Source organism: Hyperolius riggenbachi, chromosome 4, assembly GCF_040937935.1.
Source record: "Hyperolius riggenbachi isolate aHypRig1 chromosome 4, aHypRig1.pri, whole genome shotgun sequence".
Classification (NCBI taxonomy): Eukaryota; Metazoa; Chordata; class Amphibia; order Anura; family Hyperoliidae; genus Hyperolius; species Hyperolius riggenbachi.
The window spans coordinates 352,695,194-352,717,934 of record NC_090649.1 but is presented as its reverse complement, the minus strand read 5'-3'; the positions used below and the strand labels follow the sequence as shown (position 1 = coordinate 352,717,934).

The following is a 22,741-nucleotide window of genomic DNA, read 5'->3' as shown; positions in this document are numbered from 1 at the left end:
GTCAGACGTCATGGGACAACCGCATTTAATATGTCCTAAGCTGTGTTTGCTAGGAATTCTACCCGAAAACCAATATTCTAAATTTGAAGGTATTTTACTAAGGGAGTCCTTCCTATATGCACGAAGGGTCATAACGATGTGTTGGATCTCCCCCTCTGTTCCTACAATAGCCGTGTGGTTGAGGCAAGTGAATACAATACTTTCCTTTGCTAAACTTTTATATACCAATAGGGAATGCCCTGAGAAGTTAAATAATGTGGGGGCTAAATCGGTGGCCTCTCCACTTAACGGTTACTACTTAGCATGTCCAGCGGATTAATAGGACAGCAGTTTCTGATTAGGAATCGGTGCTCTCTAATGTCTCTTTGCCTATATTACCGTATATCCTCGAATATAAATCGACCTCGTGTATAAGTCGACTCCAATATTTGACCCTCTTAAGCTGGAATTTTTTATTGACTCAAAGTATTAGTCTACCCAGCAAAGTTAATGGCTGCACTTGGGGCTCAGGAGGGGTTAATGACTGCACTGCATACAGTATTGCAGCCATGAATCCCTCCTGTCCATTGAGTGCAGCCAATAAATCCAGGCCCCCAAGTGCAGCAGTTATTCACTCCCCTTCCTGCAGCCCAGTATTTCCCCCTGCCACTTTCCTTGTTAATTGTTGTGGCCAGGACTTTCAGACCTGTGTTTTCTTGGCATTTCCTTTAGAGTGTCAGTTACCACTGGGTAAATTGCTGCAAATGGAAATGTCACTAATAGTACACACATTACTCAGTGTGCTCAGTGTTGCTCGTGACTCGTGTATAAGTCGCCCCCTATACTTTTATTTAGTGAGTCAGACCCTAATTTCTAGACTTATAGTCGGATATATACAGTACTATGAAATTTAATGCAGAATGGGCTCTGCGTATGACCTTTTAACAACCCCTAATTGGTATATTTTATGGATTCCCATGGCAATGGTAAATGATCAGTGGGTAAAAGCTGGGCACTGTTTATATGGTTTGCTACTGAGACCTATCACAATTTTTTACTCATTTTACAGTTTAAGTTTAGTTTGCCTATTGGCTGTTGCAATAATGTGGTTCTAACATTATCCTTTGTTGTTATTCGCTATAGGACTGTTTCAGTATGTTCAATGGACTTAATAAGCAGATTTTGCTAATTTGAAGACATACCGTATTTTTCGGACCATAAGACGCACCTGACCATAAGACGCACATACTTTTTAGGGAGGAAAACTGAGAAAAAAAAGATTTTGAACCAAAAAGTGTACTGAAATACTTTGTCAACAATGAAAAGTTAACAGTCAACATATGCTCCCATATTCCATCAGGTGCTCTCATAACCCCCCATATTCCATCAGGTGCTCTCATAACCCCCCATATTCCATCAGGTGCTCTCATAACCCCCCATATTCCATCAGGTGCTCTCATAACCCCCCATATTCCATCAGGTGCTCTCGTATCCCCCATATTCCATCAGGTGCTCTCATCCCCTCCCATATTCCGTTACGTGATCCCCCATTTGTCATCTGGTGTTCTCATACCCCACCCCACTCACACACAAATTTCATATGGTGCTCTCATTATTGCGCCCCCCCCCCTCCCAATCAGGAAACAGTTGCGTGGAAACTAGTGTATTCACACTACCGGTAAACACCATGTTACCGATATTTATTGGGGGGCAAGCACTCAGGGGGCAAGGACAGTGTCCAAAACACAGTGCCCTTACATCATGTAGAGACATTCTTCTATCCAGCAATAACATATACTGTCACACAGTGTAAAACACTCTCCAGCCTCTTCTCTCACCAGGTTAAAGCTGTCAACAAGGTGTTAACACTATGATGGGTGGATACTCTCTGTGCATGATTTATGGGTATCCACGCATCATAGTGGTAACACTGAACCTTGCTGACAGCTTTTAGCCTGGTGAGAGAAGAGGCTGGAAAGTGTTTTACACTGTGTGACAGTACGTTATTGCTGGATAGCAGAATGTCTCAACGTGATGTTTTTGGAACACTGTCCTTGCCCCCTGAGTGCTTTTAACATAGTAATAGAAGAGGCTGCGTGACATTGATAGTACTTCTTACAGTGTATGATCATGTGTACAGTAATCGGGCTCATTACAGCAGCATACTATACCTGCGATAAAAGCTACTGCTGCTGCCCGTGCACGAACACTGGTGCTGAGTGATGTAGGGGTGGGCGGAGACCTACATCTGCCCATCACGCTAGCAGGGCATCCAGCGGAGGGCGGAGTTTCAGCAAGGCGTGTACTGGTGGGCGGAGACCTAAATCTGCCCATCACACTAGCTGGGCATCGAGCGGAGGGCGGAGTTTCAGCGCGGAAGGGCATGGATCTTCTTAACTTCTGCCGCCAATCAGGAGATCCCTCTCCAGCGCGAAGCACGGAGGTCCGAACATGCTGGTGTTACACGTGGCAGTGGGAACACTGATGAAAGTGGCCGAGGCAGACGCAGACCGAGGATCAGCTAAGGATTGCCGCATGGGACTACAGCTGGGCTGACGTTCAATCGGAGGCATGCCTGCGGGGGGACACACACTTGTTGATTGGCGGCGGAGGCACACCGAGGACTAGGGGCGATTGCCACATGGGAACATACGCAGCTGGGCTGAGCGGACATTTCACCAAGGGGACACAGACATGTTGATTGGCAGCGGTGACACACAGAGGAGCCGGTAAGATTGCCACATCTTGATTTGTTATTGACAGTGATTTGATCACGGGCACATAGACATGCCTGTAGGGGGAAACAAGACAAACCTTTTGGCGGCGGAGACAGAGAGGCGCAGGGGGGGGTTACTGCTGATAGAGGCGGGCTGAGCTCAGCTAGGAATACAAACAATGTAACAGTGGCTGCAGCGGAGAACAGAGAGACCGCGCAGACCCGATCTAGTAAGAAACATTTTTTTTTTTAGCATGTGTGCAGGCTACATTCGGACCATAAGACGCAGGGACTTTTTGTCCCCACTTTTGGGGGAGAAAAAGTGCGTCTTATGGTCCGAAAAATACGGTAACTAAATTCACTGTTATGATATGGTACTATGTGTCTCAGTATTTTGTAATCCACCCTCTTTTGATATGTTTGTCTAACAATATACTCTTTTAGATATGATAATAAAAGTGTTTAAAAAAATTCACAAAACGCCAACACAAAATTATTACTTTTTTGTGACATATGTTAGGATGATAAGGCTAAAGATGGTGGTTATCTGTAACTTAAGTATCATGTCTCGGTACATGATAAAAAAAAAAAAAAATACTTACTTTCCTTTTTTCTTTGCTTTTTGCTTTGCAGGCCTGCCCCTTTGCAGTTTTACTAGTAGTTCTTGGGGAACCTCAGCTTCAGTGTTTTCAGCTTTTGGAACCTTCAAAGTGTGAATTAGATATAAATCTGTTAATAAGTAATAAAAATGACAAAATCTGCTGATGTTCAAACATACACAGATTTTCTAAACTTTTAAGGTCTCAACAATAAAAAGAAAAAATTACTACAGCTTACATACTGAACAACAAACCTGTTCTTTCTCAGAAACCATGTTTGGAGTAGTTCTTCGTGTCCTCACCGATGGTGGAGAGAAAACGTATTGTGAAGAAACTGCAGACTGTATGGCCTCTGGAGAATGATCCACTTTTATAGCTAAACAAAAAACATAGACGTATAAAATTTCCTGAATCATCAGGAGACACACACACACATCTTCAATTTATCTTCAAAACATTCAATATGTAGCTAGATCTATAAATATTTCTCTTTTTTTACTTCAATACAAGTCGTATGTTTTATTTTGCAAACAGGAGAAAGCAAAAGCATAGCATATATCAATCAAGGCAGACGTAGGTATAGCATATAAGGTATTCCAGTTCACAAACCAATACACACATGCATTCCCCCCCCCCCCCCCCCCCAAAAAAAAAGGGCATCCTGCTTGAACCATCAGCAAAGTAGACAAAGTAGAAGAAATATAGAACAATAAAAAACAGCAATGTGTAAAACTATACCTTAGATTTCTTACACCTTCATCAAACCCCATCCAACCCACGTCAACCCTTCCTCTGTGGAACTCCAGAAAGATAGCAAAATTTATGACTAATCTAGCAGCTATCAAAAATTAGTAATCTAGAGGTTTTTGTAAAGTAAATCTGGTAGGTTTGCAATGCTCTGTTTTTGATACTAAGGGCCCTTTCACAAGGGTAGCTGACAATCAGTCAATTCACTGTCAGCTGCTATACTGTAGCAGCTGGGCGCTTGTTAGAGCTCTGTACCAGGGCTGTACAGGTGCCCCCGAATGGAGTAAGATCCAAGTGCGGCCACAGCTGCGCTCAGACTCGACATGTTGCAGTCCTATGCCGCCCAGTAACACAATGGCGTGTCAACACTTGACACAAACAAGAAGAATAGAAGATGCTGGCACTGCTATAAATCACTGCTTTAACCCTCCTGGCGTTCAATTTGTGCTGGATTTCTGTGCAAAAAGTGTTTCAATTAATTTTCATAACCATTTTTCCTGTAACTTACCAAAATGTGTTAAGCAAGAGTCTAGTATACATTCTGAGTATAATAAAAGTGTCAAACACAAGATCATGTCAAAAAATTAAATTTATCACAAACAGAAATATATTTTCAAATATAAATGCAGAAGTAAATCTATGCAGGCAGAAAAAAATACTGTATAGGGTTTACCCCTAAAACACCTCCCTTGTGTGGTACACCTTGAAACAAGGGATCACACAAAGTGCCACATCACAATCTGGGCAATAAAACCCTGTCTCTTTATGGATTTTTTTTCCCATCAGGGCTTTTTTTGGAGCAACACAGCGCAAACCCTCTTGTGGGTTGTTCCTTGTGTTTGCTGGCAGATACTCTGCAAAGTGACGTCCAGTAAGTCGTGTCGGATTCACGACATAGGACACTCAACGTCCCTCTCTACCTGCCTCCACAAGCACTGAGGGATGCTTCACAAATATGGCTTCACTAATTTTCCACATAAAGTCATGGTGCAGTACAGGCCTGTCACTGCGTTTTTTGTACAAAACATATGCATTCCAGAGGCATTGTTCAAGTAAATGACGGAAAATCTTTTTGTAGTACTTCTGCTGCCGTTTCCAGACAGCCAGATAAAATGTCATGGCCTGAACAGCCCTGTCCATACCTTCCATTGTGTTGTTGTAGTCCAAAACTACCTGGGGCTTCTCCATCTCCTTGCCACCTCTGGTAGGGGTGTGAACTGTGGCAGCGTTGTGCAATGTGCTGAGGAGGCAAACGTCTCTTTTATCATGCCACCGCAGAGCCATGATTTCCCCCCTCTGCCAGGCTACAACATCTCCTTTCTTCAACTTTTTGGCAGAAAAGGCTGGTGGCATTTGGTGCCGGTTAGGTCTCATGGTGCCGTAAGCATCTGTTTTGTGTATGATCAGATGCTTGTACAGCTTGGGGGAGGTATAAAAGTTGTCAGTGGTCAGACAATAACCCTGATCCAGCAACGGCTTGACGAGAGTGAGCACTGATGAGGTTGCCAACCCATACTCACTGTACTGCAGACCAAACTTTATAGCTTTGCCAGTGTACACTACGGAATTCCAGATGTAACCAGACTGAGACTCACAGAGCATAAAATACTTTATTCCAAAGCGGGCCCTTTTCGATGCGATGAACTGCACACAGCTGAGTCCACCTTTGTAGGCCATGAGACACTCATTGACCGTGATGTCTCTTTCTGGCATGTAGGAATTCTGGAAATTAGAAACGATTAGCTGGTAGATGTCCCAGATCTTCTTCAGCTTGGGAGTGGGATGGGTGGCTTCATCAAAGTTCTCGTTGTTTGCGAAGTTCAGGCACTTCATGATGAAGGAGAAACTATATTCTGGCATCACCGAACCAAAGAAAGGTGTGGCAGGGATTCGGTTTGTGGACCAGTACCACTTCTGCAGCGGCTTCGCCACCACTGCCTGGCCCGGGAACAGCCATATGTCATCGCTGGTGACAGGTTCCCACTTCCTGCTCCTGGAGAACCTGCTTTGAGGAGCACACTGCTGCTGTGCTGCATAGTGGTTGGTCTTCTCCACAATCATCTGGATGACATCCTTGTTCAGGAAGAGTTCCAGGTAAGCCAGCAGGCTGTGGTCACATTCACACTTCTGCCCAGGTACCCCAATGAAAGGGAACCTAGGGGGCGGAGGCTGCGTCACACAGTCCAGCTCACACCAAGTGCGCGCACCACATACCAACCTCTCGCTATCACTGCCGCTGTTGGTCTCGGATTCTGATGAGAGATCTCCTGGGCAGTGCTGCTCGGATACCGTTTTTCAAAATCCGGATCCGATTCGGATCCGGATACCCCTCTATCTGATCCGGATCGGATATCCGGATCAAAAAAAATTAAATCCGAATCCGGGTCGGATATCCGACCGGATTCGGATATCCGGATGGAAAACCGGAAGTGGCTTTTAAATTGTTTTAAAAACGTTTTTTAGGGTATATGAGGCAAGTAGCACCCTTATTTTGTAAAGGGAAACACTAATTGATGATGTGGGGACTTAAAGTGAATGGGAACCGCATTTAAAAGAAATGAGATAGATACTTACCCAAGGAGAGGGAAGGCTCTGGGTCCTATAGAGCCTTCCAGCTCCTCTCCTGGTCCCGTCGTTCCGGTGCTGGCTCACCCAGTAGCAGTATTTGACTGAATTAGTCAAATACTACTTTACCCGGCCGAAGGAGGCTTCAGAAGTCTTCAGGGAGCCTGAGTGCTCCTGAAGAAGGGTGGCCCTGTACTGCACCTGCACAAGCATGCTCTCTTGCACGCTCACTCCTGTGCAGTATGGAGCTGCACGTCTTTGGGAGGATACGGCTCCCGAAGGCTTCCAAATTCCCTTTCGGCAGGGGATTGAAACGGGGGGAGTCAGCACAGGATAGAGATCACCGAGAGAGGAGACGGAAGGCTCTATACAACCCAGAGCCTTCCCTCTCCTTAGGTAAGTATTTGCTTCATTTTTTTAAAAATGCGGTTCCCGTTCACTTTAAAATCCCTCCGCCCCCCAAAAAAATGGATGTCAATTAACATCAGGACTACTAGGTTCCAGGAAGCGGTCGTACTGCCACAGTTGGGGCCTCCCCACAACTGGGACAGCACAGACACCTCCAAAAAACTTACACAGCAATTGTGTTTAGATAGTTCACCATAGCACTTAGGTACCACGTCACAGTAAAAAATTAGGAGAGGTTCCAGGAAGCGGTCGTACTGCCGCAGTTGGGGCTTCCCCACAACTGGGATAGCACAGATGCCTTCAAAAAAATTACACAGCAATTGTGTTTAGATAGTTCACCATGGCACTTAGGTACCACGCCACAGTAAAAAATTAGGAGAGGTTCCAGGAAGCGGTCGTACTGCCGCAGTTGGGGCCTCCCCACAACTCGGACAGCACAGACACCTCCAAAACAATTACACCGCTATTGTGTTTACATAGTTGACCATGGCACTTAGTGTGTTGGTACCACGGCTGTGAAAAAAATTAGAACCTGGCTTAATCAAGATGGAGTCAGGAGGTTGTGGTGGTAAAGCAGGCATAGTGATTCCCACTCAGCCACTTCATTTCCCCCTCTTGCCAACAACAGAGGCCAGGAACTCAACAACCGTCCAAGTCTGGTTCATTTTTTAAAAAGTCAGTCTGTCCACAGACTGGCTGGACAGACAAGAGCGCTTCTCAGTGACCACGCCACCGGCCGCACTGAAGCACCTTTCTGACATCACGCTGGAAGACGGGCAGGACAGCACTTCCAGGGCGTATTGCGCAAGCTTGCTCCAGATATACAGGTGCTTGACCCAGTACTCCAAGGGGTCCACAGGGGTGTCAGTGTCAAGCCCGCTGTAGGACCCCATATAGTCGGCCACCATCCGGGTCAGGTGCTGGTTCTGGCTTTGAGAGCCGGATGCTGCTGCAGGCACCTACTCTGTAGGTAGCGGTACTGGCGTGGCGTAGAGCGCCTTTGTCAGAGACAGCAGGTTTGTTGGGCGCCTGCTGCTGCTGTTGCTGGTCCGCTGCAAGTCCCTGATTCGGCGCACAGGGTTTCCTCCTACAGGCAGGAACCGAGCCAGCTTCCCCTTCAGCCGTGGGTCCAGCATCAGGGTGATCCAGATGTCCTCCCGAGCACGCATCTGCTTCACCCTTGGGTCTTTGCGTAGGCACTGCAGCATTTGTGCTGCCATGGGGAAGAGGGCTGCCATCTCTGCTGACCCATCATCTTCTGCACCGCAGACAGTGCTGTCCTCCTCCTCTGATTCCGGAGCCTCATCGTGCTCTCTCCACCCCCGCACTACTGCAGCTCCACTCCGCTGTGCCCCCTCCTCTTCAAGGTCAGGGACCTCCAACTCCTCTAAGTCCTCCTCCTGCTGCACAGAGGTGGACTGCGAAGGTTGCTGCTGCTGCTCCTGCTGAATCAAGGCTTCCCCTCCCACTTGTAGCAGAGCATCGAGGGCCTTTTACAGCATGCACACCATGGTCACCCACTCACAGAGTGACGCATGGTCCATGTTGGTGGCCTCCAGGAAGGGTGCCAGCACCAAGTACACCAGCTGCATTTTCCCCCAATCAGCACTGAGGATGATGTCCGGGAGGTGGGTGGTTCCGGTCCCCGACAAGTTGGCATCCATGGTGGCTTTGGCCAGGTAGAGGTTGACAGCCCGCCTCTGTTCAACCAGACGTTCCAACATTGCCAGGGTGGAATTCCAGCATGTTGAAACGTCTATAATGAGCCGGTGCCGTAGGCGGTTCAGCTCCAGCTGCACGGCTTCTAGGGACGCTGTGGCACCACCTCAGCGGCGAAAATGACCCACGGTTTTCCTTGCCGCTCCCAAAAGAGTGTCCACCCCCTGGTAGGTGTGCAGGAATTTCTGCACAACCAGTTTTAGGACGTGGGCCTGACAGGGGATGTGGGTGAGGTTTCCCCGCTGGATGGCGGCAACCAAGTTTGCCCCATTGTCGGCCACCACCTCTCCGACTGTGAGGCCTCTGGGGGGTCAGCCAACTCCTCTCTTGCTCTCGGAGCTTGGCCAGGACGTGGTCTGCCGTAAGCTTGTTCTTCCCCACCGTGACCATCTGCCGCAGCGCTTGGCAGTGGCGGGCCTTCACGCAGCTGCTGAGGAGGTGGTGTTTGGCGGTGGATGGAACCAGATCAGAGCTGGAACCTGCTGCACTTCCCCTGACCCTGCTGCGGGGTGGCACCACCCACTGGGGTGATAATGCTGCTGTCCCCTCCTCACCCCTTTCCACCAAACTGACCCAGTGCGTGGTGAAAGAGAGGTATCGGCCTGTCCCAAACTGGCTTGACCATGAGTCCATGGTCACATGGACGCGCGCACCCACCGCATGATCTAGCCCATGCTCCACGTTGGCCTTCAGAAAGCGGTGCAGTGCTGGGAAGGCCTTGCGTGCAAAATAGTGCCGGCTGGGGATTGGCCAATCCGGCGCTGCGCATTGCAGGAGCGCACGCATCTGGCTCCCCTCCTGCAGAAATGAGTACGGGAGGAGCTGGGAGGACATGGACCATGTAAGCAAGCCGTTCAGCTGGCATATGCGACGGCTGCCAGGAGACTGAGCCCTGCCACAAACTTGTCACTCAGCAGGGTCTAGTGGTGGCGGCGTTTTAAGCTTGCACGGGAAGCCAAGGAGGGAGCAGAGGAGACCACTGAGGAGGACTGGCTGAACAGGCCTCAGTGTCAGCAGAAGTGGCAAAAGGTGGTTATGGTGCTCTGACCCCTGCAAGGGCCAGCGCCAGCTTCCTTCAGCCTCTTGAATTCCTCATGCTCAGGTTTGTGCTTTCTAAAGTATATCAAAATCCGCCTTTATTCAATAAATATCCACATCAATCCCCCATAAATACAGCAATTATCAAAAATACTGCCCCAAATCAATTAAAAACAACAATTGCGGAGCATTTGCAACTGTATGCCTGTGTGACAAAATATGGTGCACCTATAAATATGCTGTAAACTTATCCTGGCCAGGAAATACATCAAAACAGCATTACATGCATCCGCGCTTGCATACTCCTCACATACTTGTGCCACATGTGATGCAACGTTGGGGGGCCCCCTAAAGATTAATGCAGAAGCGTGGAAGCACTACAGCCAAGCCAGATTCAGTCCCATCAGCTTAATGCACCTGTTCAACTGCTGCTGCACATAAAGAAGCAGTGGGAAAATGCAGAAGCGTGGAAGCACTAGAGCCAAGCCAAGTAAAGTTCCATCAGCTTTATACAACAATTCATCTGCTGCTGCGTATAAGAAAGCAGTAGTGAACGATCTCACCCGTCCTGCTGCATCACTGTTCATTGAGGTAGGTTCCTGGATTAGGGTACTGAGACCATTCTGCACCTGCTTAACGTGTGCTGGGACCGGACACCAATCCCCTCGTGTCACCGCACACCGGCAAGTCAGGAACGCCAGCCCCGGGGTCCGTGGGCAACGTGTGTGGGGAAGAGCTGCGTCACACGCACCAGTGTTAGCTCCGCCCACCGACGCGTTTCACACCCTCATTGGCTCTAGTGCTTCCATGCTTCTGCATTATCCCACTGCTTCTTTATGTGCAGCAGCAGTTGAACAGGTGCATTAAGCTGATGGGACTGAATCTGGCTTGGCTGTAGTGCTTCCACGCTTCTGCATTAATCTTTAGGGGGCCCCCCAACGTTGCATCACATGTGGCACAAGTATGTGAGGAGTGAGCAAGCGCGGATGCTGTTTTGTAATGCTGTTTTGATGTATTTCCTGGCCAGGATAAGTTTACAGCATATTTATAGGTGCACCATATTTTGTCACACAGGCATACAGTTGCAAATGCTCCACAATTGTTGTTTTTAATTGATTTGGGGCAGTATTTTTGATAATTGCTGTATTTATGGGGGATTGATGTGGATATTTATTGAATAAAGGCGGATTTTGATATACTTTAGAAGGCTTGCATGACCTCAATTTTGTCTGTTTAATGATTTGCATATACCCGGGGTTAAGCCCTCCCCCAGATAGTTTGATTGGGGTGTAGGAACCATAATACTATCCACTACAGTAGCTATGTTCTTGCTTAATAATTACTCAGGTTTGTGCTTATTGGACAGATGGTTTATGAAGCTGAAGGTGCCATAAGTGGAGGGGTGAGACCCTCTGCCCAGCTTCACATGGCATAATTTGCAAGTTACAAACTTGCTATCCAGTGAGGGCAGATGGAAAAACTGCCATATTGGGGATTGCAGTTTGCCCTTACGTGGCTCAGAATGGGATGCTGATGTGGATTTTCTCCCGGTGGTGGTTGGGGCCTGGGGTTGAGTGGTGCGGCTGGTGGTAGTAGTGCCACTGGCAGATGGAGCAGCAGCCTGTGGGTCACGCATTCCATGCCCACTGCTGCTCCTGCCAATCCCTGCAATGTTGATCCTGCGTGCCAGACCCACTCACTCCTCTTCCTCAGAGCTGACATGCCCCTCCGGTCGCTGGTAGTCCGGGTCCTTCACCTCATCATCAAACTCCCCCTCGTCAAACAACTGCTGGGATGATGAGCCCGCCTCAAACTCCTCTTCTGCTGACACATCATGGACGGGCTCCCCCCCAACAATTACTGTCAGCATCTCAGACTCTTCCGCAAAGCCAATTTTGCTAAGAACGATTTCTATTGGGCTGGTGGTGGCCTCACTGGCCTGCTCATCGTCATCCACCATCAGCTGCATCACAGGCGCGGCGTCTTTCTCCTCCAATTTGCGCCGCTGACCCTGCTTGAAAATTGACGCAACACGCTGCTACGTCTCTGCAGCGTAACTCACTCTAACAGCTGGACTGCCAGTGGGCAGCGGCGAAATGACTGATGCGACAGAACTGCTGCCGGAGGCCGCAATGTTGCTCCCTCTCCTAGTGGCCTTGCTGCCCCTCCCCCGGCTGCCAGTGCCAGACATAGTACCAGATACAGATATGTGATGTCACAGTCAGATGATGTGTGGGGTACTTGTACTTTATTATTGGCGGCGGGCTTGGACTGTGAATCAGCACGGGCACGAAGTGACAGACAGGAGCAAAAACACAGGAGCAAAAACACACTGACACTGCTCAGTCAGCAGCACAGCAGCTGCAGCACTGCAATAATCAGTAGTAGCAGGCTAGCAGCTAACACAGTAGTAGTACTACTCTCACTCTCTAACAACTAATAGCACTGCAACTACACAATATAACAGCACAGTAACTGGCGAACTATTAAGGCTAATAGCAGGCCAACCAGCAGCAGGGAGCCTGGGCTGTGTGCACACACAGCACACACAGACAAAGACACAGGACCTAGCAGGCACAGGCAGCTGCTGCAGCTGAAAGACTGACTGACAAGACTGACTGACACTAACAAATTACAGACTAGCTAACTACAACACAGTAAAACAATTGTATAGAGAAGGTGTTTAAGTGTTAAAACGCTGGGTTTATCACTCAGGTGATGCACTTGCTTCAGCCAAACACACTGGACAATGTATCTCAGTAGTAGTCACAAAGCAAGGATGAGATTCTCATCATGGCCCCCTTCTTATAAACTGGAGGGACTGGCCAAGGTTCCCCTCTGTGATTGGTTGCTTGGGCTTAGGCTGGGAGCACTCTGATTGGCTGAATGACGTCATGGACGTCATCTCCATGGTAACAGTACCCGGATCCGGATATCCGCAGATATCCGGGCATGCGACCAACTATCCGCAGATAGCTATCCGGATTTTGGCACAGGTATCCGGAATCCAGATCCGATCGGATAGGCGTAAAAAGTTCGGATAACCGGGTCTACCCGGATATCCGGAATCCTGATGAGCAGCACTGCTCCTGGGACATCGCTGTCTGTCAGATACTCCATATCACTGTTGTTGTCGCTGTCTTCAAAGATGTCCAGCAGCCTTTGGTCAGAGAGATGCCTCCTTGAGCTCGAGGCCATGACCATAAGCAGGATACGGGTCAACCAAGGAACAAAGGTCAAAGCCAAAAAAAAAAAAAAACTGCAGCAAAGATAACCAGAAATTACAGCAACTCTGACTAAATCTAAGGCAGAAAGCAGCAAATAAGCAATCAAAGCACAGAAATCACAGTAGCTGAGCTGTAAACAACTAGCACTGGACTCTGGGACTCTGAAAAGGGAAAGAAAAATAACTGCCAAGCCTTTTTATATTGTACTGGATTTAATACAGGTGTTTGTATTGAATCTAATACAAACACCTTTGAAATACACTGCAGTGATTGGTTGTGTGTGACTCTGTGTAATGATGTAATTCATGTGCCGGTCAGTAGGGGGCGCATGATATACGTCATTACACTTTCCCTGTACAGTGCCATCTTGCCTTCCAGAGTGTGCAGCGGGGAGAGGGGGACATAGAGAGCCGGCAGCAGTGGCAGAGGTGCCCCCGATCGCGCTGGGGAGGACTGCACATCATCCATCTTGCCTCCCAGCATGTGCAGCAATAAGAGGGAGACACAGATAATAATCTGAACATTAGATAGCTAGCAGCAGCAGCAGGAGCTCACGGAGGCACCGCAATCGCGCTGGGGAGTGATGCACATCACACATTTTGCCGGCCAGCATGTACAGCAAGGAGAGGAGGACCCAGAGAGCCGGCAGCAGCGGCGGGATCTCACTGAGGTGCCCACGATCGCACTGGAGAGTGTTTAAACTGCATGATGAGTGGAGCTCATCCATACCGTTCCCAGCATGTTTTGTATGGACGAGCTACGCTCATCCATACCGCTCACAGGGTTAATATAAGTCTCTTTGGTAGAATCGTACATGGAACATGTGCATCGTCCATAACAATTGAAGTCCATGCTAGTGCACGTGTGAGCTGCCAACAAGTGTCACATAGTAACAGTTATTTGGGTTGAAAAAAATACATCCATCCCTCTATCAAGTTCCACCAGAAAATAAGGTACAATACTGGTATGGCAATTAGATAAAATCCCTGGATCAACACCACCTAGTAATTACCAACATTACTAAGTAATTATAGCCATGGATTTCTATTAATGCAAGGAAAGCAGATATAGAATTTGCCATAACTACTTCATGTGGTAACACATTCTAGATTTTAATCACTCTTACTGTAAAAAAACCCTTTTGTAAATAAATGGCTAAAACTTTTTTCCTCCATGCACAAATCATGTCCTTAGTACGAGCCTAGGGACAAAAAAACTAATCTGTCAAACTTCTATAGATATTTTAATATTGACCTCTGATGTATTTATACATGTTAATTAGATCTCTTTGAAGGCATCTTTTTGCCAGACTAGAGGGAAGGCTTTGGGTCCTATAGAGCCTTCCCATTCCTCCTATGGTCCTGTGATCCAACGGCTCACTTCTGCCGCTGTGAGGCTTCGGTAATCTTCGGGGGCTTAAATGCTCCCAAAGACGCGTCGTTCCTTACTGCGCATGTGCAAGCATGCATTCATGCGTAGTACAGAGTGGCCCGTCTTCTGTAGCACTTGGGATCCTGAAGATTGCAGAAGCCTCTTGCAGCGGCGGAAGTGAGCAGTCTCTGACCCGTCGGAGACTGCTAATGGAGATCAAGCAGTGGAACGCGGGGACTGTAAGAGGAACGAGAAGGCTCTATAGAACCCAGAGCCTTCCCTCTCCTTAGGTGAGTAAGAATAAAACTGTTGTCATCAAGGATTCACCAGTCCATCCCCTGATGAAGGCAACAGCCGAAATTTAGATTGGGAATCATATTAACCTTGGTGTGCTATTAAACAAGAAGCTTTCCAGTAAGTGTACATGTGTATTGCGCAGTCTTTCAACTGTAGGCGCAGTCTGCACTATTGGTTCTTGTATTTTCTCGCCCCTGCGTCCAGGAAGCTTTAGCTGATGGCCCTTGAAAAGCAGCGTGGAGGGACTGGCATCATATCCGGTTGCCGGGTTTGGAACTAACAGATGGCAGCAAACTCTTTAGGTGCGTGGTCTTTTCCACCCTGATCCAGACTTATCCAGGCTCCTCACTGAGTATTCCTGCTGGCCGTGAGTAAACTGTTCACATTACTTACCATATGGATATCATGGCAGCAGGTATTGTGACTATTGTTTAGTTGTGAGCATGCAGGATCTTTAGTTTTATTTAGCGCTGGGCTCTTCCATCACTATTGACTCTCCATTAATACAGGGCATTAGGACTGGCTTTGAAAAGCCCTGAGCAGCTTGTCTTAAACGTGCGCCACCTCCTACATTTTGTGTATTAGGTGAGTATCGGTTTCTTTCTTTTTTTTTTTTTTTTAATAAACTTCGCTTCAGACTCCCTTTAATGCATCCCAAAATGTTATTTGCTTTAGCTGCAGCGGCTTGACATTGAATACAATGACTTAACGTGTTGCTGACGAGTACTCCTAAGTACTTTTACAAGTTTGATGTCCCTATCTGTATCCTGTTTATTTTGTATGGTGCTAGAACACTGGTACGAGCAAAATGCATTCAACATTGAATTTCATTTGCCATTTATGTGCCCACATAGCCATCCTATCCAGATTTTTCTGCAATATGTTACTATCTTCCCGTTACGATCTTGATAACTCTGCACAAATTTTACATCATTTGCAAAAATAGGAACATTGCTTTCTACTTCATCTACTAGGTCCTTAATAAATAAATTGGGCACAGTACTGAACCCTGTTGGACTCGACTGCTAACAGTCACACTATAGAGTATTGAATATGATCCATTGACCACAACTCATTCTGTCCATTAGCCAGTTCCCTGTCCATGCACGCAGACTCTTCCCCAACCCTTGCATCCTCAACTTTTGCACCAGACTGTTGTGGAGAACAGTATTGAAGGCCTTTATAAAGTCCAAGTATATCACATCTACAGCATTCCCAATATCCACACTAGCATTCACCACCTCATAAAAGCTGAGCATATTAGTCAAACAAGACCTGCCCCTAGTAAACCCATGCTGATGTTGAGAAATAAGATCATTCTGTGCTATTAAGTCTCACATCACAAACGGGGGGTCTTAGGGTTAGGCAGCAATAGGTTGGGTCTTAGGGTTTGGCACCAACAGGGGAGGGTTCTGTGTGAGAGTAGGGAGAAGTTAGGTCATAGTAATCACAAGGGAGTAGTCTTAGGGTTAGGCTCCACCAGGGGGGTCTTAGGGCTAGGCACCAACAGGGGGGTCTTAGGGTTGGGCACCACTAAGAAAGTCTTAGGACTAGGCACCACCAGGGGATGTGCCTTAGGGTTTGACACCATGGGGGGGGGGGGTAGGTTTAAGCACTACCAGGGGAGTCTGAGGGTTAGGCACCACCAGGAGGGTCTTAGGGTTAAGCACCACAGGGGGAGGAGGGTGTTAGGTAGGGTTAGGCAACCAAATTTGGCATCTCGTCTAAACACCTCAAGTTTATATCTGTTCCCTTCCCGGGAATGAACCCCGATTGATCGGGATGAATAATTTAGTCAGTAATAGTATTTAATATAAGTGAAAGAATCTTGGCCAGAATTTTACAGTCTTGATTTAACAAGTAAATTGGGCAATACGATTTGCAGAGTGCTAGATCTTTACCTTTTTTAGGAAGAACCGTATTTAGCGCTTCCTGCATAGAGTGCGGGAGATTACCAGTGTCTAGCATGTGTTTAAACATGCCGAGAAGGTGTGGGGTAAGTAATTTTTTATACTGTTTATAGAAAGCCGCAGAAAGGCCATCTGTCCCTGGAGACTTGGAGTTAGGTAAGTCTTATCACCTCTCACACCTCCTCCTCGGTGATATCTGCCTCAAGGAATCTCTGTCATCTGCAGATATCACCGGGAAGTTTAAGGTGTGTAGGAAAACTCTAATTCGCACTAGGGAACTCGACGAGGGTGAGGAATATAAATCTTTATAATACAGTATATCATAAATGTGTTATTTATAGCACTGGCATTGTATAATAGGGCACCTGATAGGCTCTGGATAGAGCCTACACAGCCTATGTGGTAACTAGGGCGCTCTTCTCCAATTAGGTAAGCAAGCAGTCTGTTGTATCTAAAAAAACAAACAAAAAAAAAACATTAACCCTTTGCACACTCGCATGCAAATGTTCAAACAACTGCATTCACAGATTCACTCTTTCAGGCACCACTGTTATCACTACAGTTAAGTTAAAAGCCGGGGCCTTAGTTCACAAAGGAATGCATTCTCTTGCTTAGTCACCTACACTGCGCAGAAGTACCCAGGTAAACGTAGGTATACTAACTGGCCCTGTAACATGCATAGTGCAGACATGCAAACATTCATTGCATCAAACCTATCAAGGGATTAGGAGCACACATCCTGACGTCCTCTGCTGGGACAGATAGCGCATGATACCAATCGCACAAGGGAGCTAACAATGTATCCATGCGCACCATGCACATACACCGGAATAAGCTGTGTGCATGCTGACCAAAAACACAGATGGGAAGGAGGGAGTGCACTGGATTAAAACCCTATCCACAAGGGTTTTTATTTTGTCTGTCAAGGCATCATATGAGGACTTAGATTTATGAGTGACATAATGACTTTCGGCATCTGCAGCAGCCTTTTCAGACTTGGTTAGACAGATTCTAGCTTGGATCCTGGCTTCAGAAATGATTTTAATAAATTGTCCCCTTGCCACCGCCTTGAAGGTGTCCCACAACACAGGAGGAGCCGCTGATTTAACATTTTCTGGCCAAAACCGATGTAATGGTTCCAGAACTCCCAGTTGTACCAAATTATGCGAAAGCCTTCTTTCAGAGTTTCCACATTAGACAAGGTTTATACAGGGCAGCACAAAAGTAAGTTCCATGGGGGCATGATCGGAAATTCCCCTAGGCAACAATCTGACTGCGTCCACTTGTGCAGCTACGCTAGGGTTGGCAAGAGCTAGGTCAATTCTGGAAGAAGAGGCATAGGAGGCAGAATGGCAGGTGTATCCTGGCTGTGCAGGATTTTTGATTTTCCACATCAAAGAGTCCAAAAGATTAAGCCCAATGGTATAAAAGTGGAGAATCCCTAGGGTTTGGTGTTAGCCTGTCTTCCTGTGTGGACATCACCATATTAAAGTCTCCATAGATAATTGTTGCCACTCCTCCAACTGAAAATGTCGTTATCTTATTGATGATAGCAGACAATATTTGGATGTCAGTAAGGGGAGGTATATAGACCCTGGCGATAAATTCTTTGTCATGTATTTCTGCATGAAGAATAACATATCTACCCAAATTGTCAAGGTGTAGATTTAAAAGCTGGAAGGGCAGAGATTTGTGGATAAGGTTAGAAACCCCTTTGGAGTAGGTAGAATAGGTAGAGTTATAGTAATGACCAACCCATGGCTTTTTAAGGGCTAATATTCTGCTGACCTGCAGGTGTGTCTCAGTCAGAATACAAATCCAGGGGTTATAGTGCTTTAAATAATTGAACACTAATGAACGCTTAACTCGTGAGTTAAGACTGTGATATTGAATATAGTAAAACCACAACTTTAAGGAAACCCCGTGGCAACTTGCCACCCATATAATTCCCATTTCCCTCCCTGCTATAAACTAACCTAAATCGGCGTAGCTTGGATTCCCATACAGCAAGAAGATGCTCCGCAAGAGACTACCCACCTATAAAGAGGGGCAGCAAAAGGAAAGGGAAGACCGCGGCCCAATGAAGTTCCGGGTCCATCTTGTGTGGGAGCGGCGGCCAAGAACAGAGGGTCCACTGCCCAGCGATACCCAGTGAGAATTGGGGGTATAAACACAAATCACAGAATACATGGCCGTCGTGGTAATGCATATAGAAGATAAAAACTTATAAATGTTAAGTAAACAATCAACGTGCGAAGAAAGGGGAGGAGGCAGGATGGGGAAGAAGAAATGGGCTTTTTGTGCCCAGTGACAGGGTCCACGCCATGAGCCGAGGTATATAGTCGAAACCCAGTTAATGGGGCTCACAATAGTGAATGGGGATATGAGCACTTTCTCCGTAGAGGTAATCAGCAGGTTCATGTGCAGGCGGTTGAAAGGGAGATGTAGGAAGGTGGTGGATGGGATTTAGATATACACATTAAGAATAGTAGCAGTGAGATAAATGAATCATCATAACAGTATATCATATATATATATATATATATATATATATATATATATATATATATATATATATATATATATATCCCTTACCTTTCGTGTCCCTACCTCTCCCTCTAGATTGTAAGCCTTTGGGCAAGGTCCTCCTTTTGTGTCCTACCTGATCATGCACCTCCATTACTGTGCACCCATGCTATACATCTGAGTGAACCTAACTTGCCTAATCTCCATGCTCCCATCCAGTGACTGACTAAGCATTACCTTGTACTCATACTGTACTGTGTGATATGGTTTTTCTTGTATTCCTGTATTGTCATATTATTGTATGTCACCCTTAAATATTGTCTATAACCTAAAATAATGTCCAGCGCTGCGTAATATGTTGGTGCTTTATAAATACAACAAATAAATAAATATATAGGTCATATACACACAATACAGGGCCGTTTCTTGGGCAGGGTGACCGCCCTGGGCGTAGACTGGCAAGTAGAAGAAGGGGGGCGCAGGCAGAGGGACTTAACCGCTAGGGAGCTGGTGATGCGCGGTGCAGCCAAATCAAAGAAGAAAGAAGATTACCAGCGTGATCACCTTCCTCGACTACTCCTGGGCTGCCTGCGTCCGACGTCAATGTCACCACCGCGTGATGACACCTGATGTCCTGACACAATAATATCTGAACAATATGATATATGTATATATATGTATATATATAATGTTATATACATACACACACACACCGTATATAGTGAACAAGTTTGTTACACAGTCCAAGAGGTGTGACCATTAATCAGGCAATAATCAACGTTGCAGCAACCAAAGCATCCCCGGGCATCAGCAAAAGAGTTGAATTTGTGCTTAAAGCGGAATATAACCCTGCATTTCAACTTTGCTCTAAAACATTATTTACAGTATATTATATGCAAAAAGCATTTTTTTTTTACTAGACCAGCATTGGAAGGGTTACACAGAGTTTTAAAGTTCCTGGAGATTTCTGCAGACGCATCCGAAGCTGAAATAGATACATTTTGTTTACAGAAATGTATCTAAGTGTTGAATGTGACTCACTCTCTCTGACTGAGCTGGAGGACAGCCAAAGTGTGTAACATTCAACATTATGTAAACAAAATGTATCTATTTCAGCTTCGGATGCGTCTGCAGAAATCTCCAGGAACTTTAAAACTCTGTGTAACCCTTCCAATGCTGGTCTAGTAAAAAAAAATGCTGGTTGCATATAATATACTGTAAATAATGTTTTAGAGCAAAGTTGAAATGCAGGGTTATATTCCGCTTTAAGGTTTATGTGACAACACTGCCACCTACTGGAGCAGGGCAGAAATTGTGGGTAAAGTTATCTGTAGATTAGCCGGTACAAATAGGGATTTATTATTTATTTAAGTATTTATATAGTGCCAACATATTATGCAGTGCTGTACAGAGTTTATTGTCGTCACTAACTGTCCCTCAGAGGGGCTCACAATCTAGTCTCTATCATAGTCATATGTCTATATCATGTAGTGTATGTATCATAGTCTAGGGCCAATTTAGGGGGAAGCCAATTAACTTATCTGTATGTTTTTGGGATGTAAGAGGAAGCCGGAGTGGCTCAGAGAAAACCCACGCAGACACAAGGAGAACATACAAACTCCTTGCAGATGTTGACCTGGCTGGGATTCGAACCGGGGACGCAGCGTTGCAAGGCGAAATCACTAACCACTATGCCACCGTGCTTCCCATAGTGTCACTGCACTCTAACTTCAATATGGAAATACACAACACTTAGACAGAAGGAAAATCAGACCTTAAAGAGACTCTGAATCGACTTTTGAAACCGCTTTTTACCTTATATATTCTACATGGGCATGTTTGCCCCTGCTAAAATGCCACTCTCCTGCGGCAGAACGAGGGGTCTTTACCCCCCAAATCCGCTCTGTAGTGCCCGGGGATCGCTTCCTGCTTGAGGCAGGGCGAACGGCCGCAGCCCTGCCTCTCAGCGCATCTATCGGCGCTGATCGCCGCCTCTCCCCGCCCCTCTCAGTCTTCCTTCACTGAGAGGGGCAGGGGAGAGGCGGAGATCTGCCACTGATGGACGCGCATGGAGGCAGAGCTACAGCCGAAAGCTCTGCCTTCAGGAGCAGCAAAATCTACGACCAAGTTGGTCGTGGATTTTTCAGAGGGGGATTTGGGGGGTAAAGACCCATTGTTCTGCCACGGGAGAGCTGCGTTTTAGCAGGGGCAAACATGTCCATATAGAATATAAGGTAAAAAGCTGTTTTAAAAGTCACTTTAGAGTCTCTTTAAAAGTAGCACTACACCAAACATCAATGAAAATATATGAAAAGTTTATTCATCAATAATTTCCACTACAAAACATTTTAAAATCAGTTAAAACTAAGATAGGCCATACCATCATGCTTGATCACAATCAATATCACAATAGGAATATACCATATATATAACCAAGAATCAATAATATGAATCTGTAACAATCATCCAAGGTGCACAAGAATAGAGCGCCCTTGGGCTTAAGAACCCGGGTTGAGTGCCTCAGCTAGTAAAGTGCAATAGTAGATAGAAAAAGTTATTCAATAGCAGCATAGTGGCAAAAACCATAAAGCCATAGGCTACTAGTGTAAACCAAGTCATATTGAGTTTGAGTGAGACCAAACGTTACTATTGTGGACAACAAAGAGGAAGCAGTAGTTGAGATACTTAGCCGAGCTGGAGAGGTGTGGATGGCAGTGGTATGGCGGATCAGGAGCCCCCGGTAGACTGCTCCACCGGTATCACAACCATCACCCGCTTTTCACAGAGCGGGGGAATCTGACAATCTGCTGGCGTGCTAGCGCCAGATTATATAGTGGAGGCCGGGAGAGACGTCAGCACACCGGAAGTGATGTCAAGTGCACTTCCCGGCATAGGCCTGTACAAGAGGCAGCCAATTAGCCTCAAGTCAATGCAGAACCACACTGGAACGCAAATAAGGAAGTATAAAGACAATTGTTGCGCTTAGTGATAAATAGAATAGGCGGCACCCGTTTGGGCTCACTCAGGTAAGGTACAATTATTAAAGAGCATCAACAATGATCCGTAAGGAAGGTGATAGATTGGTGACCACGACATTTAGGAAACCGACTGCAGGGAACACTTTGCTTCATGCAACACGTTTTCATCCCCCTTCCCTTTTGAAGGGAATTCCAGTAGGACAGCTACTCAGACTCCGTAGAAACTGCACATAGAGGAGGGACTATGAGCAAGAAGCAAAAAATATGTGTGACCATTTTAAAAATAGAGGTTATCATGATGAAACCCTGAGCAGAGTAAGACAGAGAGTGGATGAGGCCCCTAGAGAAAATCTGCTGACAGGAAAGACTAAGGACAACAGACAGAAAGACAATCATGTCAGACTGTTGACACAATATGGCACACATTGGAATCAATTGAGGAAAATAATGGCAAAACACTGGCACTTACTGCAACCAGATCCACGAATCATTGAGGCAGTAAGTGAATACCCAAATATGGCGGCGAAACGAGCGCTGTCCTTCGCGATATGCTTGTTAAATCAGAATATCGATCGGTAACGCTGCAGTCTACAAGAATGTGGTTGGGGCCTTCAATGAGACCAATGGGGATGGATGTATAAATGCGGGAAGTGCAGTGTAT

The 22,741-nt window shown here is 46.4% G+C and overlaps 1 protein-coding gene across 1 annotated transcript in view; it reads right to left on the bottom strand.

Annotated features, from left to right (window-relative positions):
* The window catches only part of LOC137504020 (protein ELYS-like), an 831,023-nt gene that overhangs the window by 61,663 nt on the left and 746,619 nt on the right, over positions 1-22,741 (bottom strand). The window contains exons 16-17 of the mRNA XM_068231910.1: positions 3,549-3,670; positions 3,298-3,398 (exon numbers count right to left, since the gene is read on the bottom strand). Of these exons, the coding sequence (XP_068088011.1) occupies positions 3,298-3,398; positions 3,549-3,670 (223 nt within the window). The remainder of the gene's footprint in view (positions 1-3,297; positions 3,399-3,548; positions 3,671-22,741) is intronic.